At 41.2% G+C, this 17869-nt stretch overlaps 1 protein-coding gene across 1 annotated transcript; it reads right to left on the bottom strand.

Moving 5' to 3' along the window:
• Positions 1-4526: 4526 nt before the first annotated feature.
• On the bottom strand, positions 4527-17854 carry htatsf1 (HIV-1 Tat specific factor 1). Its single transcript, XM_056285262.1, has 10 exons — positions 17823-17854; positions 16858-17022; positions 15753-15981; positions 13714-13761; positions 13451-13605; positions 13083-13246; positions 12840-12936; positions 12657-12746; positions 5367-5504; positions 4527-5003 (listed from the first exon to the last, which is right to left on the bottom strand). The coding sequence occupies exons 1-10, from the start codon at positions 17826-17828 to the stop codon at positions 4686-4688; spliced, it is 1410 nt and encodes a 469-aa protein (XP_056141237.1). The 5' UTR covers positions 17829-17854; the 3' UTR covers positions 4527-4685.
• Between the last annotated feature and the right edge of the window lie 15 nt (positions 17855-17869).

The raw sequence follows: 17869 nt of genomic DNA, 5'->3' as shown, positions 1-17869 counted from the left end.
GTGTAGAAACTCAACACGACGTGTTAACGTGTCAATATTTGTTGTGTTAAAGCGTAAAAATATTACATGTTAACATGACCAAACAATACGTGTTGACACGCATTTTAATGCCCTGTAAACAAGACATTTCTAAGAGGTTATTTGCTCAAATTGCCTTCCATACATACTACCTCGATCGCGTTGCCTTCAGGGAACGTGGGTACCGTGAGAAGTGAGACCCAACACCCGCTATACACCCTATTCATGTGATTGGCGGTGAAAAATCTACGCCAGTGACAAAGCTCTGTTTAGCAAGCTGTTTTAGACCGTAACTTGGCACCAATCGCAATGTAAACTAATAATAAGACACGTTAGCCCCTAGCTAACGGGTCCGACCCTTTAGTTGAGCGGTTAGTGATGTCGCCTTGTGGTGCAGTACACCTCGTATCGAATCCCGCACCGGGCAAGAAAATAACCGGTTACAGCAATATAAAAGCAATAAACTATGCCAGATTATGCGGTTCAGCAAGCGCACTTTGAAGTGGTGAGATTTCCCACTCCCACGTAGCACCGTGAACGCAGCGTAGGATCCACTTGCGATGCGATCATGGCGTCTGCACCGACGGGGCAACCTGCTGGCTCCTGTGCGCAGGTAAGAAATGGGAACTATTTTTGAATAGATACTCTGGGAAATCATCCTAATTATTATGATGATGGGTATTTTTTGTGACATAGGGACATACGTTGAGGTAAAAGACGTCTTTTGATGGGGGAATTTGCCAAATCTGTAAGGGCTGTAATCGGTTATTTTTTCGCCCGGTGCGGGATTCGATACGAGGTGTACTGCACCACAAGGCGACATCACTAACCGCTCGATTAAAGGGTCAGCCCCGTTAGCTAGGGGCTAACGTGTCTTGTTAGTAGTTTACAGGGCTAATAGCATTAACTAGCTTTATGCTATTAGCTATTGTATGTCAAGTATACGCTCCTTACAGTGTCCAGCTCAAGTGTTTACCTGTAATATGGGTGGACATATGTCTATTCCCTTTTCAGCACCTCCCTAGTTAACCACCACAAGTTCAAAGAAGCTGTCCAAACTTGGATTGACATTAGCTGAACTTGTACAACCACTCACTGGGCATGCCAGCTGCGATCCCTTATAGTTCTTGACACTTTACCTGCTATTTTTGAATGTCTGTCTGCCATCGGATCCCTCATCGCTGTTGGTCTGAGAAAGAAGTTTTTAAAAGTTCTCAACAGTGTATTTACTACTGATGTTTCAGTCGCTGCTTTCTGTAACTGAGGGACTTCACAAGTTCCTACAGAAAGAGACTTTAGACCTGGCAGAAGCTGTCATCTGCAAACAAGCTGTGTGTGACACACTGTGAGGCAAACACACAGATCCATTTGCCACAGAGCTGTGTGAGAGAACCAAGGCCTTGTGCAATACACAATATCCCAGAATCAAATGCTAAAAAAGGGCATATAAACAGAGGAAAATTGGTGATTTTGTGTTGGAAGCAAACTTGGGTTCAAGCACAGATTGGTTCAGCTCAGCAACCTTGAAAACAGAGTTGCTGTTCCCCTGCTTGGATAGGATGGTTAGTGAGCTTGAACAATGATTTTCTGGTGTAGATGCAAGTCTGCTAAAAGGCATCCAGGGATGCACTCCTAATTCAGAGCACTTCTTGAGTGAATCATATTTAACTGCGCTTACCATTCACTACAACACTGATCTCAAAACAAGGGGGGCTGGTGGCCAGAAACTTTTTCAGACCCACAATATTTGGGTGACTTTCTGGGTCTATTTGGGTCAGACCTGAATTTCAATAGCCACATTAAGACAATTAAAAAGTCTGCTGACTGTCACTTGAAGAACAATTAAAGGATTTATGTCTCAGCAGGATTTGGAAAAACTTGTCCATGCATTTATCTTCAGTCGACTTGACTACTGTAACGGTGTCTTTGCAGGTCTTTCTAAAAAATCTATCAAACAGCTGCAGCATATTCAGAACGCTGCTGCTCGAGTCCTTACTAAGACCAAAAGAGTGGATCACATCACTCCAGTCCTGAGGTCTTTACACTGGCTCCCTGTCCATCAAAGAATTGATTTTAAAACTCTGCTCTTGGTTTATAAAGCACTGAATGGTTTATGGCCAAAATACATTTCTGACCTACTGCTACACTATGAACCATCCAGACTGCTCAGATGATCTGGGACAGGTTTGCTTTCCGTCCCCAGTCAAAACTAAACATGGAGAGCCAGCGTTCAGTTATTATTATCTGGAACAACCTCCCTGAAAACTGCAGTTCTACTACAACTCTCAGTTCTTTTAAATCTAGGCTGAAGACTTTCCTGTTTGCTGCTGCCTTTTATTAAATACGATTTGAAGCTTTTAACTATCGTCTTACACTGCACTGTAACTTTTACTCTTTTTTGTTTTTGAACGTCTTTTTATTGCCTTATATTGCTTTTCTTAATGCCTTTTATATTTTATGTAAAGCACTTTGGATTGCCTTGATGCTGAAATAAATTTGCCTTGCCTATCCATTGTCTTGGTGTTTTCTGATAGGAGTTGTACCTTCTCTCTGCTGGTGTTTTTTTTTTTTGGGGGGGGTGAAGTTATGAGGTATGAGCAGCATGGATAGTCATTATCCTCTAAGAGATAGCCTTCATACGTTTGGCTTTCCAGTAAGACACAGAGCTGTCTGTTGTCAAAAATGTGACTGTCGTGTTAACCCTGGCTAACGTGCTACGGTGTTGGTTATTTGGGATTTGTCACCACACACCACTTGCACATCGATAGAGCAGTAACCCTTCTGGTTTTGAAAGAGCTCCCCATTCACTCCAGCAGGGTTCTGAATTGGGATGCGAGTACAATCAGTAGCGCCCCTGGAAATCCAGCTCGCCTGTAGAGTCCAGCAGCTCTTTCCCCTGTTGGAGACGACCGGATGTACTGGTTCTTCAGACTCGTCACTGCCCTAGACACTCTGCCGACAGTTCGACTGACAGTGGAGTTGTGTAGGCCAAACAGGTCCCCCTCCACCCGCTGGAAACATCCAGTGGCATAAAATCACCAGGAGTTGGGATCACTGATTTTGATCAGAATCAGAATCATGTTTATTGGCCATGTAGGTTTGCACAAACATGGAATTGGACTCCGGTTTCGTGGCTCTCAGTGTAGTTAACATAGAATAACAACACTACAACACAACAATCTTCAGATATATACACAAGGATCAACTATATACAGGTGAAATAAGAGGTGATAAAGTGCAATGGTGCAGAGAATATATCAGAGATGCTGAAATAGATGTTAGCAGGTTACTGACATGTCTGAGGTAGATGGACATGACAGAGTACCAGTATACGTACAATGTACAGTACAGTATATACAACATAGTTGGATTTATTTGAGTGTTAAGCGTTCATTTGAATGACAGCCTGCGGAAAGAAACTTTTTATATCTGGTTGTTCTGGGGTACAGTGCTGTGTGCTTTCAGACTACATTTGGATGTTATCGTGGATCATTTTCTAAATTTATTTTTTTGCCTTTTAATTTTTTTTTGGGGGGGGGGTTACTATACTTTGTTTAAAAAAGCATGGGTAAATGTAATTATGTTAAAAAATTGGCAGTGAGTTAATGTGAAATCTGTTCAACTGAATTTCAGAAACAGTCACGAACCAATTTCTGATAAGCGGAAATTTGTGAGTCAATAAAAGTTGAGATTCTTAAAGTCATTCTAAAAATTGTTTTCTTAAACCCGTTTTTAATAAGAGATTTATGGATTCAGATTTGTAAGTGAGTTAAATTAGTGCAAGTATCAGATAATAGAAAACTATATAATATATATATATATCCCTGCATATAAGGGCAGTGTGACAAATTTATCAAAAGCAATTAAATGAGATCATAACACACTTCTTTGCAGTATTCACACTTTGTAAAGAAGTTCACACTGATATTGAAAAGAGCATATGCAAATCTTTTAGCTGTCTATAGACCTGTTACATCAAATTAGAAAATGAGATTAATACTAGGGTTATGCAGTGGAAACGGTAGGTAACAGGCATGCTGGTGAAGCTGGCTGTGGGAGGATGAAGAGTGTTGAGAGAAAAGAGGAAGTTCAAGGTAGGTAGATGTGCGTGGGAGGGTCTTATTGTTGGTTAATTCGTCCATGCATGGGGAGCTGGAGTCAGTGTCACTGCAAGGTGGGCATGTTGCAGGAGATGATCTTGCCTGTTGCAGATTAAAATTCAGCTCGTTTCTTTTTCCCCAGTTCCACTTGACATGATCCTACAACTACTCAAATGTGCATGAAACAAAACTGTGAATATCTTGTACTTTAGTTTTTGTGTATTCAAGATTGATACTTACCTTTTCCGGAGCTGAACTCAACTGCAACGATGCTGTTAAAGTAGATTAAAACTAGAGGTTTTGTATGTGTGTAATTTAGTTATCACTAGTTGCATCAGCGATAGTTGTATATTTTAAGGGAAGTCTAGTTACCCGGTTACAAAATAAAAGCAAAATCTGCAGACTGTGAAGGTAGAGAAAAACACTTTATTCCACTACATTACAAAAGACAATGTCCGATTTCTTTTATCCTTTTCAGTTCGACAAGGTGGTTCACAACAGTTCAGTTCACTTTTAGGCAGCGCTGTCCTAAGCAGTTGATGAAGAGATTGAGTTGTAGTGGGTAATCTAGGCCTCCTCCTCATCACTTCCAGCCAGGCTGCTGTCTGTGGATCCAACTTCCTCCTCAGTTTGTTCTTGCAACTGTTGTCCTGTTCCTGGGTCATTGCTCGTTCTCTTGTCCTGCTCGGGCTCTGGTGGGGGAGCTGTTCTAGCCGGGCCTTGGCCTAATGCTGTGTTGCTCAGTGTCTGTGTTGTTTCAGTGGGGGTGGCTACCTCTGCTGGCTCAGTTGTGTCAGTGCCCTGCTGCCCCTGATTTTTGCTTTCTTCCAGGAAATTAGACCAGCCCTTCAGCCGCTCCTCTCGCTCTCTTGTTGTCTCTTCCACCTGCAAGCATGCAAGCGGGCGCACACACACACACACACACACACACACACACACACACACACACACACACACACACACACACACACACACACACACACACACACACACACACACAAACAGTTATTCTCCTTTAAGGTGTTGGTGTTCATTGATCTTGAATTGAAGTCAATCTTTACTATCATATGCAAGCGTAACACATGGTGTGTGAAACCTATTCTTCCATGTATACATCCTTTCAAATGTCCATCACCTGCTCATCATGTTAGCTTGATGTGCGTACTCAATCTCAATAGGGTACAGAACATCACTACCCTTATTTGCTAACAATGTTGTTACTTAACCGGACAACAGACAGCACAGTACCTGGTAGTCTGTGGTTCCATCCCACAGCTGAGCAGAGAGTTTGCGGCCTCCAAACCAGCGACCATCCAACGCCAGCAGACAGGCATCAGCATGATCCGGCTCCTTAAATGCTACCGATGCCACGCCATCTGGGTGTCTCTTTAACACACAAGCACACACACAAACATGTATAGACACACACAGATTTGATGATGTCAATACACTTAGGTATCCACTGGATTTTATCGCATCCGATTACGCTTCCACTTATAGAATCCGGTTCTTTTCGATTCCTGGAATCGAGTCTTCTCACAATTTCTGCAATGTTACACTCAAAAATTACTACACCTAGATTCTATCATTCTTTAGAATTCCATAAAGAGGGGATTCACTGTAAAAGGTGAAAAGGCTTTTCTGTATTACAAGCTAGCACCACTCTGTGACATTCAATTCACTCCTCATGTTCAACTGCCCCTTAATTGCAGTGGTGAATGGAGTTTCCCTACCAGGAGCTCTTGGGGAAGAAGTGGAAGAGGGACCATATTGCCCTTTAAACTTGTACACTTTATATTCAAAGGTATGTGGACACCCTTTCTAATGAACGGATTTGGCCATTTCAGCCACACTCATTGTTGGTAGATGTATAAAATCAAGCATACGGCCATGCAGTCTCTATAGACAAACAATAACAGTAGAATGGGTTGTACTGAAGAGCTCAGTAACTTTCAACATGTCTCTGTCATAGGATGCCACCTGTCCAACAAGTGAGTTGGTAAAATTTCTGCCCCGCTAGATTTGCTCCGGTCAACTGAAATTCTGTTATTGTGAAGTGGAAACATCTCGGAGCAACAACAGCTCAGCTGTGAAGCAGTAAGCCACACAAGACCACAGAAAGGGACCGCTGAGTGCTGAAATGCGTAAATATTGTCTGTCCTTGGTTCCAACACTCACTACCGAGTTACAAACTGCAAAGTGAGCATAAGAACTGTTCATCAGGAGCTTCATGAAATGGGTTTCCATGGCCGACCAGCCGCACACAAGCCTAAGATCACCATGCAAAATGGCAAGCATCAGCTGAAGTAGTGTAAAGCACACCGTTACTGGACTCTGGAGCAGTAGAAATGCGCTCTCTGGAGTGATGAATCACGCTTCACTATCTGGCAGTCTGACGAACCAATCTGGGTTTGGCGGATGCCAGAGAACGCTACCTGCCCGAATGTATAGTGCCAACTGTAAAGGTTGATGGAGGAGGAATAATGGTCTGGGCTGTTTTTTTATGGTTTGGGCTTGGCCCCTTAGTTCCAGTGAAGGGAAATCTTAATGCTGCAGCATACAGTGATAGGACAATGACACATACGGTAGTGCTAGCTGAATTTGGGCCTTGGACAGAAACATCAAAACTGGTGCATTCTTTTAGATTCAAACCATGCAGCAGCAAACACTCCACTGGAGGCGTTTCCTCCCTTACATGAAATTATGTTATTGCAATGACCATGCGTCACCATAAACTAGAACATTTGCTTTGGTCAGCTACATAAATGCTTTATTAATAATCATAAAGATGTTATGTTGGCTGTTCCTGACAGTTTACCAAAACTTTTGCTTTTAGACTTTTTTTTAATGCTGTTGTATTTCACTAGTTTTGTGTAAGTGAATGAAACTAAGATTTCAGCATTTGATAAGCAGCCTAGAAACTCACGTGTCTGAACAAATACCAAATTCTTTAAAAATTTGCAACTAATTCCAAGTCAGAACTGGTTATCGATACCCAACCGTCAATACACTAGTGCAGGGATTCCCAAAGGAGCTGTCTCAAGGGAGTGCGCAAGAGAAAAAATGTAATGGTGGTGTAATGGTGTAATAATTTTCTGAGCCTATGCATGTGTCATTCTCTTTGTTCTTTATGTGGTGTGAAACTTTATTGCCATTTGATTCAAATGACTGGAGTTCTAATTTCTGTAACCTCTATGTTATGAGTGGTTAATTGTAATTTAAACTTGATGCACATTTTCTTAAATGCGGCTGAAAATATGACAGCATTTTTCCCCATCTTCTCTCATGATGGGCCTATCTGCCGCTGAGCCTGTGCATGTGTCCTCGCTCTCACCCATCCTATTTTCTCTTTAAAAGGGGGAAAAAGAAAAAAAGAAAGAAAAAAGCTGACAACTCTGAGGTCAACCATTGCCTGAGGTGTGCCAGTGGCACTTACGCCAGACTTAGGAAAAGAGAGCGAGACCTAAAGGCCCAAACAAAACTCCTGGTCCACAGAGCTGTTGTTCTCCCCACCTGCTGTATGGAGCAGTCATGGACCACCTTCAGCATGCACCTGAGATCCCTGGAACAATACCATCCCAAAGATCCTTATGAAAGATCCTGAGGATCAGCTGGAAGGACAGATGCACCAACATCAGCATTCTGGAAGAAGCCAACATGACTAGCATCACCACCACAATAATGCAGCACCAACTTCAATGGACAGGCCATGTCATCTGCATGTCCAACACACATCTCCCCAAACAGATCTCGTACTCCCAGCTGAAGGAAGATCAGCAAGCTCCCAGTGGGCAAAAGAAACATTTCAAGGACTATAATACCAAGTCCAGTCTGAAGAAATTCAACATCACATCGAGCAACTGGGAATACACTGCACTGGATAGGCGGTCCTGGAAGAAATCCATGCAGGAAGGAGCTGCACATCATAAAATTAAACTCCACTGTGTCAGAGGAAAAGTGACAGCACCGCAAGGAGAGAGAGAAAAAGGCTCAACCACCACCACTTTCCCCTGTCCACACTGCATCAAAGTATGTGGATTGCGGATCGGCCTCTACAGGCATCTGAAGACCCACAAGTAGACAACCCGACGGAGAGGACAGTCGTACTCGCCTCGAGTGATAATGATTTTTGACACCCATTTTTGGATTCAGTCTAGTCTTCGGGCGCTTTCACACCTGTAGTTTGATTGCTTTTTTCTGAATATGGGACTGATTCAATACAAATATTACCAACACACCCGGGTTCATTTGCGGTCACACGGCAACATCTTTAGAGCGGACCGAACTTGAAAACACATGCGCAAGCGAACAGTTCTCTCATTGGTCAGAAGTTTGACAGTCCAATGACATTTTCGAAGAACCCAGAACACAAATACAAGTAACATTATCGAAAATGGAGCACCAACAGCATATATGGACAGTTGTTGCAGTTGCTATTTTGTGGTTCGTTTACCAGAGTTCAGTGTATGAACAGCATATTCGATTTGAAAGAGAAGCACAGCAATGTATCGAGGATGTGTTATTTCGTGTGCTAAGACGACGTGTTGCTGCATCGAGACACCATAGGAGATGGCGAGTGTTGATGGGCCAGGGAGCATACAATGAATTGTTCTGCTTTGTTGATGTTGATCGATTTCTCACTGCAAATGAACGGCCCCGAGTACGATTGGAACTGTGCCGAGACCACCTCTTCTAGTCAGCCTCGGTCCACTTGTTTTGGTCCATATCTGAGTGCAATTGCTATGTTCTCTTTTGCCCAAACGAATCAATGTTTTTTTTGGGGTGGGGGTGGGGGGGTGCTCCAGTGTTCGTTTAAACCGCGCCAAACAAGCTAGGTGTGAAAGTGCCCTTAGATTTTTGCCACAGTGTGACTGATAGTTCTTGTCACATTTTAGATATTTTACATATATTTTAGTTATTTTAATTATATTTCAGTCAAGTTATTGTTAAGTCGAGTAAATCTTTGGTCTTATTAGTCTCATTGTCCAGAGTCAATGACTCATTGTCATTTTAATTAAGTCATAATTTAGTCACTGTACAGGCATTACATTCTCATGTACTGAGCATCAGACTCACACAAACGGCCAAATCTCAAATCACTGCATAAAAAGAACAATAACCCAAATGTCCAATTTTCCAATGCTATGCTCTCCTGTGTCTGCTATGCAAATAGCAATGAAATCAATTTCCTTTAAACATCAAATGAAATGTTCATGACGTTGGAGCAGCACGGTCTCTCTCCCTCAAAAGTTACTGTATGAGATCATCCGCTGACTCTCTCTTATCCCCCCACCCCAACAAGTCAAGTCAAGTCAATTTTATTTGTATAGCCCATTATCACAAATTAGCGTCAGGGGGATTTACAGCAACACAACATCCTGTCCTTAGACCCTCAAATCCGATAAGGAACAACTCCCTAAAAAAACATCCTTTAACAGGGAGAAAAAATAGGAAGAAACCTCAGGTTTTCCCTCAACAGAAGAGGGCTCTCTCTCCCAAGACAGCCAACGTGCGATGGATGTTGTGTTGACACAATTTACAGAGCACAACACGGAAAGATCTTAACAAAATTATAATGGAGTTATAAAATATATGAGGAATATGATGAGGATGATGCCAAGCAGTGTTCAGACACCACCGCAACAGGCCAGGACCTGAGCCACGCGACCAGCATCACCATGTAGACAAAAAAGACAAAGAACAAAAAAACAAAAACAAAAGGACTCTGTCATCTGTTATAGTCCATCATGGTTCATTTAAGTGAATCCTCTCTAATCGTAAAACCAAAGGACTTCAATACTCAACCAGTAATGAACAGTTATTAGTTTGTCGCAAAGACAACCAAGGGACTTTTTTTTCCTTCATAATGTGGCACATTTTTTACAAGTCGTAGCTCAAAAGTCTATTTAGGAAGAAGGGCAGCTATGTTCACAGATGAGTTGAGGTAAAATTTCTTTACTTGTGTGCTGTAAAGCAATCACTAAATTTCTAGGGAGGTTTGGTGCCCGGTGGCAGACAAATTGCATAGGGAAAACCAGGCTTCAAGGGAACTGACCAGAATGGCACTTGTGTAGTTCACCCATATCCATCACAACATTCGAACAAAATGAATTTAATGATAATGATAAGCTGGTTCTCAGAATCAGAATCATGTTTATTGGCCATGTAGGTTTGCACATACATGGAATTTGACTCCGGTTCCGTGGCTCTCTCAGTATACTTAACATGAATAACAACACTATAACACAACAATCTTCAGATATATACATAAGGATTGACTTATATGAGCAAACTAAGAGGTGATAAAGTGCAGTGGTGCAGAGAATATATCAGAGAATGCTGAAATAGACGTTAGGAGGTTACTTATATACATGCCTGAGGTAGATGGACATGACAGAGTGTACCAGTATACGTACAATGTGCAGTATATACAAAATGGTTGGATTTATTTGACAGTGTTAAGTGTTCATTTGAATGACAGCCCCACTCTGCTTTAACTTGTAAATCTATCAGTGGTTAATATAATGAGAATTCATTTAACCCTATGTTAATTCATTCAACATAGTGAGAACTCAATTATGGTGTTGGGAGCTCTATATTATCAACAAAGAAGCTGTATCATTATATTAAATATGCATTTGTTGTATTAATTTTTACATAGCCCATCCAGATTTTATTGGGTTTGGTATTCTTTTGTATATCCTATATTTTTGCTGCTGCAATAACCCCATTTCTAATTGAGATCATTTAGAGTTTATTTTGTATTATGTACACACAACATTACGAAGAGGGAATACAGTGGTGCTTGAAAGTTTGTGAACCCTTTTGGATTTTCTATATTTCTGCATAAATATGACCTAAAACATCATCAGATTTTCACACAAGTCCTAAAAGTAGATAAAGAGAACCCAATTAAACAAATGAGAAAAAAACTTATAGAGGAAAATGATCCAATATTACATATTCTGTGAGTGGCAAAAGTATGTGAACTTTTGCTTTCAGTATCTGGTGTGACCCCCTCCCCCTTGTCCAGAAATAACTGCAACTAAACGTCTTTGGTAACTGTTGATCAGTCCTGCACATCGGCTTGGAGGAATTTCTGCCCATTCCTCCATACAGAACAGCTTCAACTCTGGGATGTTGGTGGGTTTCCTCACATGAACTGCTCGCTTCAGGTCCTTCCACAACTTGGATTAAGGTCAGGACTTTGACTTGGCCATTCCAAATATTAACTTTATTCTTCTTTAACCATTCTTTGGTAGAACGACTTGTGTGCTTAGGGTCATCTTGCTGCATGACCCACGTTCTCTTGAGATTCTGTTCATGGACAGATGTCCTGACATTTTTCTCAAGAATTCGCTGGTATAATTCAGAATTCATTGTTCCATCAATGATGGCAAGCCGTCCTGGCCCAGATGCAGCAAAACAGGCCCAAACCATGATACTACCACCACCATGTTTCACAGATGGGATAAGGTTCTTATGCTGGAATGCAGTGTTTTCCTTTCTCCAAACATAACGCTTCTCATTTCAACCAAAAAGTTCTATTTTGGTCTCATCCGTCCACAAAACATTTTTCCAATAGCCTTCTGGCTTGTCCATGTGATCTTTAGCAAACTGCAGACGGGCAGCAATGTTCTTTTTGGAGAGCAGCGGCTTTCTCCTTGCAACCCTGCCATGCACACCATTGTTGTTCAGTGTTCTCCTGATGGTGGACTCATGAACATTAACATTAGCCAATGTGAGAGAGGCCTTTAGTTGCGTAGAAGTTACCCTAGGTTCCTTTGTGACCTGGCCGACTATTACACGCCTTGCTCTTTGAGTGATCTGTGATGGTCGACCACTCATGGGGAGGGTAACAATGGTCTTGAATTTCCTCCATTTGTACACAATCTGTCTGACTGTCGACTGTCGATTGGTGGAGTCCAAACTCTTTAGAGATGGTTTTGTAACCTTTTCCAGCCAGATGAGCATCAACAACACTTTTTCTGAGGTCCTCAGAAATCTCCTTTATTCTTGCCATGATACACTTCCACAAATGTGTTATGACAATCAGACTTTGATAGATCCCTGTTCTTTAAATAAAACAGGGCACCCACTTACACCTGACTGTCATCCCATTGATTGAAAACATGACTCTAATTTCACCTTCAAATTAACTGCTAATCCTAGAGGTTCACATACTTTTGCCACTCACAGATATGTAATATTGGATCATTTTCCTCAATAAATAACTGACCAAGTATAATATTTTTGTCTCATTTGTTTAACTGGGTTCTCTTTATCTACTTTTATGACTTGTGTGAAAAGCTGATGATGTTTTAGGTCATATTTATGCAGAAATATAGAAAATTCTAAAGGGTTCACAAACTTTTAAGCACCACTGTATAATTCCCTTCCAAATAATGTTGAAAAAGTAGATGAAATTGAGTTTCAGAGATCTGATTCCCCTTTATCCCTGGACTACTTAGAAACTAAGCTGTTCACATGACAAGTTAACTGTGACCTGGACAACAGCACACACAACCTTGAACTCACATCGAAGATGATGACTTTCTTGACCGGCCCAAACTTCTCACACTCTGTCCTCAGGTCCTCCCGATACTCATTCAGCACCAGTGGGTCCTCCTGGAGCGGTCACAAAAGACGTTAATAGAGCGTACAGACAGAGAATTGAGTGTGTGTGTGTGGGTATATGTGCGCATGTGTCTCTCACTTTACCTCAAAGTCACTGGGATGGAACATGTTCTGAATGATGACAACCTTCTCATGGCGCTTTCTCACTTCTCCTTGCTTCTCTGGCCGCCAGTCTAACTGCCTAAATGATGCACGCACGTACACACGCACATGCACACACACACACCAGAAGAGGGTTCCAAAGTAAATGCTAGGCAGGGAGACTCTACTGTAAACATAAAGACAATGAAACAGCCAATCATTTTTTTTATTTGAATAAGGAAGTACTTCTGTTGCTGCTGCATCTTCTTCTTATATTCCTTGCTCTTCTTCTTCTTTTTACTGGCATCATACACGCCCTTCATCTCAAACCGTGCTGCCTCCACATGGAGATGGTAACCTCTGATCTCAGACTCATCAATCAGACGCACAGCCAGGGCCACCGATTCTTTCTGAACAGGCACACACCCGAGAGTACATACACGTGCACGCAAGCATAAACACATCGTCAATTAGATTGTAAGACAAGATACTGTAGAGCTTCAATGTCATTTTTAAGTATACAGGTCAGAAGAACACGAGACAAGAGACAGACTTGTCAAGGAACCATCACAATACAAAAGAGAAAAGGCAGAGAGACAGGTGAACTAACAGACCTTGAGATAGCAGCAGAGGCCATCTCCTTTCAGATTGCCCTCTCTGTCCTTGTAGAGTTTGACTTTATACTCCTCAGTGATGGGGTCCCGCATCACGATACCACACTTGGACATCAACTCGACAAACTCCTCAATACTGACGTCAGGAGGTAGGCCTGGGGGAAGGAAGGAGAGAAAGAGAAGGAAAAAAAAAAGACAGAAATTGAAGGAAATTTGTTTTGATTGGATGACTTGAATAGGCAAACTGAATGAGCGATACGAACCTGACACATAGACATTAGTGTTCTTATTGTTGTCCACATCAAACCATCCTGTTGAGATAAAAAAAAAGGGGATGAAAAAAATACACCCGAGAAATTCTACCTTAAGGCAGCCCTACACTTGACAAGAATTCAGCCGATTCTCGAATTGGGCTGTCCTTGCTGACAGAAGCCACAGGGGGCTTGATAACTGGACGCAGATTATCCTCGTGTGTGAAAGGGCTCAAGTCTCAAGATTTCTTCACCCCCCTGTTGAGTCCTGACCAGTCTGAATCTTTGCGGCTAACTTTTTTAAACATGTTCAATTTAGTCAGGACTGTGTCAGGTATTGTGAATGAGTCAAAGATTGAAGTCGGAGACGGGCTCTGGCAACAGCCAATGGGATTTAAGCTTTGGAACATAAACAGAGACATTAAGTCATTTAACAATAAATTCGACTTGCACATACAAGGATATAAACATTTAATGACAATGGTCAAGACAATGGCTGTTGTAGCCGCTTTTTACTCTTTGTGTATACAATCTGAGGTGGTCATCTCAAGTCATGTCTTCTTCAATGTGTGATGTAATTACTTTTTCTTTTGTTAAGTTTGAAGCAGATTGACAGTTGTACAAACTAAACCCATGAACTAATTGTTTGTGCGCCATATTTGTTAATTTGTACTAGGGGTTGCATGACTTCAGATTTTTTTTAAAGTCGACTGTTATGTGATGAAAGTTGAGTCGACCTTGACTAATTGCTGATGATGTCATGAATAAAACCAAGGCAGGAGGGACTGCTTTGCAACCAAAACTTAATGCATATGCTGATAACAGACAGCTCATACACATTATTTATGGAACAGAAATAAGTAGAAACAACAACAGGTTGCAACTCAGATGCATCAGTGTATGCAATAACCTATATGTGCTACAACTCCCATTTAAGTACGAAAAAATAAAAAAATAAATGTCTGAGAAACACTTTTGAGAAAAACAAAACTGGCAAATCTTTCCGAATTGCTACACATGCCTGTGTTAATGTCCTTGTGTGCCACTGTGGGCACGCGTTGCCGACCCCTGCACTACTGGTTTGCTGGGATGACCTGCCACTGGGCTACTCTCACCTGTTGTCTTCTCTGAGGCTTCATGTTGTTAATGTCATAACCATGTGATCAGCGACTAGTCAAAGTCAAGCTTAAAGCGTCATCACAGAGCAGTTAAGTTGATAAGTCAACTAGTCTGTGCAACCCCTAATTTGTACTTTCACCAGCACTTTGACGAGAGCGCTATCTGTCTGCTGATAGTCTCACTCACTTCTTCAGCACGCTTTGCTCTTTTGCTTCCTTTTTGAGCTGACATTTTCCACAAGGTTCCACAAAATTTGAGATGAGATGTGAAGAAGTAAGTATTCCAAGTTTGAAACCCTCAATCTGTCCTGTCGCCATGTGTGAATAAGCTCAACACAGGAGGCAAGACTGATCGTTAAGACCAGTCTAAGTCTGAATAGTGTAAGTCAGAACAGCCTGTGTCGGCAAAAACCGGTTCAGTCGCCAAATGTAGAGCCACCTTTAGCAATAGTAGAAACTTATATTGTGCAAAAATATCACTGGAGCAGTGTGCACTGCTTTTTCTTTCATCAGTACTGCTGATGCACAGCAGGGTAGAAATCCATACCATTGATGGGCAAGGCGACCAAGCAAGCGGTTACTATAGTTGTCTTTTTGTTTTTGTTTTTTTGTGGGTATTACTGTGCATAATTGTCAATTCATGTCTTGATACGACATCTTGTATGTTTATACCACTTAAAACTTCAATAAACAAAGTTCTGAAAAAAAGAAAAAGAAATCCATACCATTGTTTGTTACCTTTACAAAAGCTCAAACACTCATTGGACTAGAAAAACAGATGCTCAGATATTTACTGTGATTAAAACTTGTCGACCCTTGCCAAGCCCACCCCACCATTTTTCCTTTCCTATTTGTATAGAAGCAATTGGATTGCTCTTTCAAAGGCTACACAATCCGCTTCTCAAGTTACACCATGTGTGTGTTTCACCATACCTGGCTCTGCTTTCCTCTTTTCTCCTTTCTGTTTTGCCTCTGTGGCTTGTGTTGGATCCTGGTTGGAGTTTTCCGTCTGGGCTGGTTCTGCTGGATTTCCTTTTTCCGGAGCCTTATCACATGGACCAGAGGCTGCTGCCTCACCAACTGTGGAAGCGTTAGCATCTGGATTTCCATCCTGAGTGAAGCCATAGTTGGCCTGGTAGGCTGCAATAAAGTCCTCTGTTATCTGGTGGGACATAAAAGACAAAAGTAAGATCCAACGCATATGGAGGTTAGCCATTTCCACAACTGACACCTTTTGCCACGCTTACAGATGGTGTAATCATATGATTCACTAATCCCTGCCTGGGATTAGGGAAGCACTGCTAATATCTTTTATGGAAAAATAAATTTTAAAAAAATCACTTAAGACTCTAGCTTGCATTCAGACAAACTGACAAGAAGGCATGACCAAATATATTATTAATAGATGAAGTAAATCAGTGCACTAACTTGAAAAATGTATGATGAAAAAAATGTTTAACAATCTGACAACAAGACTATAGCTAAACCAACGTTTAAATTTTTTCATAATTTTGCAATCAAGTGAAATTTAGATTTTGCTCATTTCAAAATGATCACTGAAGGAAAGACAGGCTATGTCCTCCAACCTATGACGGCATCTTCTTAGTTGCAAGATTTGCATAGCTTGATGTGCTTAAGCAGGACTTAAATCCTGAAGTTCAAAGTACTAATGCTAGACAATGGCATAGCCTTTTCAAAGTAACTTATCCAGCCAACAACACTGACTCATAACCAACTAAATAGGTAAAGAATGTTTGTTGTTGCAAAAACCTAACAGTCAATGGTCAGTGTTGATAGCAATATGTTGCAGTGACAGAAAAAAAGTATTTAGTTGAAGTAACATGCAATCTAAAGATACCAATTATCAACAATGTAAAAATACATAAGTGGACATCAACATTTGCCAGTAGAGATAAAGTTGCATAAAATTATGAAACACTAAAAGTTAGCCCTGAATAAGAAAGTTTGGGAATGAAAAAGCCTGCAAAGCAGACAACATTCTAGGGCATCAAATCTGAGAGCTGAAAAAAGGTCATACTTTGGGGAACCAGGCTTTCTTGTCATGATCCCAGTCATATACCGTCCCATCCTCTGGGTCAGTGTAGGTATACGGGTCAGAACCATCCTCACTTCGTTGACCGTACAGTTGCTGCATCCGCAGCTGCTCCATAAACTCTTTGTTCCCACCCGATTCACCACTCATCTTCAACAAAAACACAACGTCAAAAACCTCAAAAGCAACTCACCTTATCCCATACCACAGGCTAGTGGCTTAAATGCAGGCTCCACAAACTGCCTTTCAAAATCCAGTTTAAAGTTAAATAAAATTAAAAATAAATTTAGGCAAAGTTAAACATGACTACACACAGTTTAGCGTTAGATTTACCGATTTAAGATTTCTTTGTAAAATGTGTTTGAAGGGAGATATAAAGTGAGCAAGTACTGCGAGGAACTTTCATCTAAGCTCTCAAGACCACTCTTCGCGGCGAAGGAAGGTCAGCAGAAATGATTAAATATTAGATGTGACAAAAAAAATGTGAACAATGTTTAAAGTAAAATATAGGAGGATTAAAATCAAATTCAGCATTACAGTCATACAAGACAGCTACGTTTGCTAGCTGGCTAACTTGGCAATAATAGACAGCTAGTCGTGTGTCCGGCTATAATTGTAATTAACATTATCATTCATTCACACAATGAAAAACCTGATTTTAGTGTTATTTGAGATAGATGTTGACTGTTCGTGCGCTTTCTACACAGCTAGCTTGTGCTATTATCCTGCAGCTAGCATAATGTTGGCAGTCACTAGCTATGCTAGTTAGCTAGCTATGCTAGTTAGCGTTAACAACCGAAGGACAAGCAAAGTCGTTGACATTTGGTAGTATCTATATCAGTCTGGAAACTCGGCGTAAACCAAGTTGGAGGTTGTTTTTTTTTTGTAGCATGGTGTTCATTTTAAAAAGTCTAAATAGCTAATGCAACCAGACCCCATGCTACGGTTACCTTCATTCCGCGACAATACTTGAATCAACTCGTCAACTTCCGGTTTA

Source organism: Lampris incognitus, chromosome 8 (assembly GCF_029633865.1).
Source record: "Lampris incognitus isolate fLamInc1 chromosome 8, fLamInc1.hap2, whole genome shotgun sequence".
NCBI lineage: Eukaryota > Metazoa > Chordata > Actinopteri > Lampriformes > Lampridae > Lampris > Lampris incognitus.
Note: the sequence above shows the minus strand (reverse complement) of the source record. Positions and strands in the feature narration are given on the sequence as shown.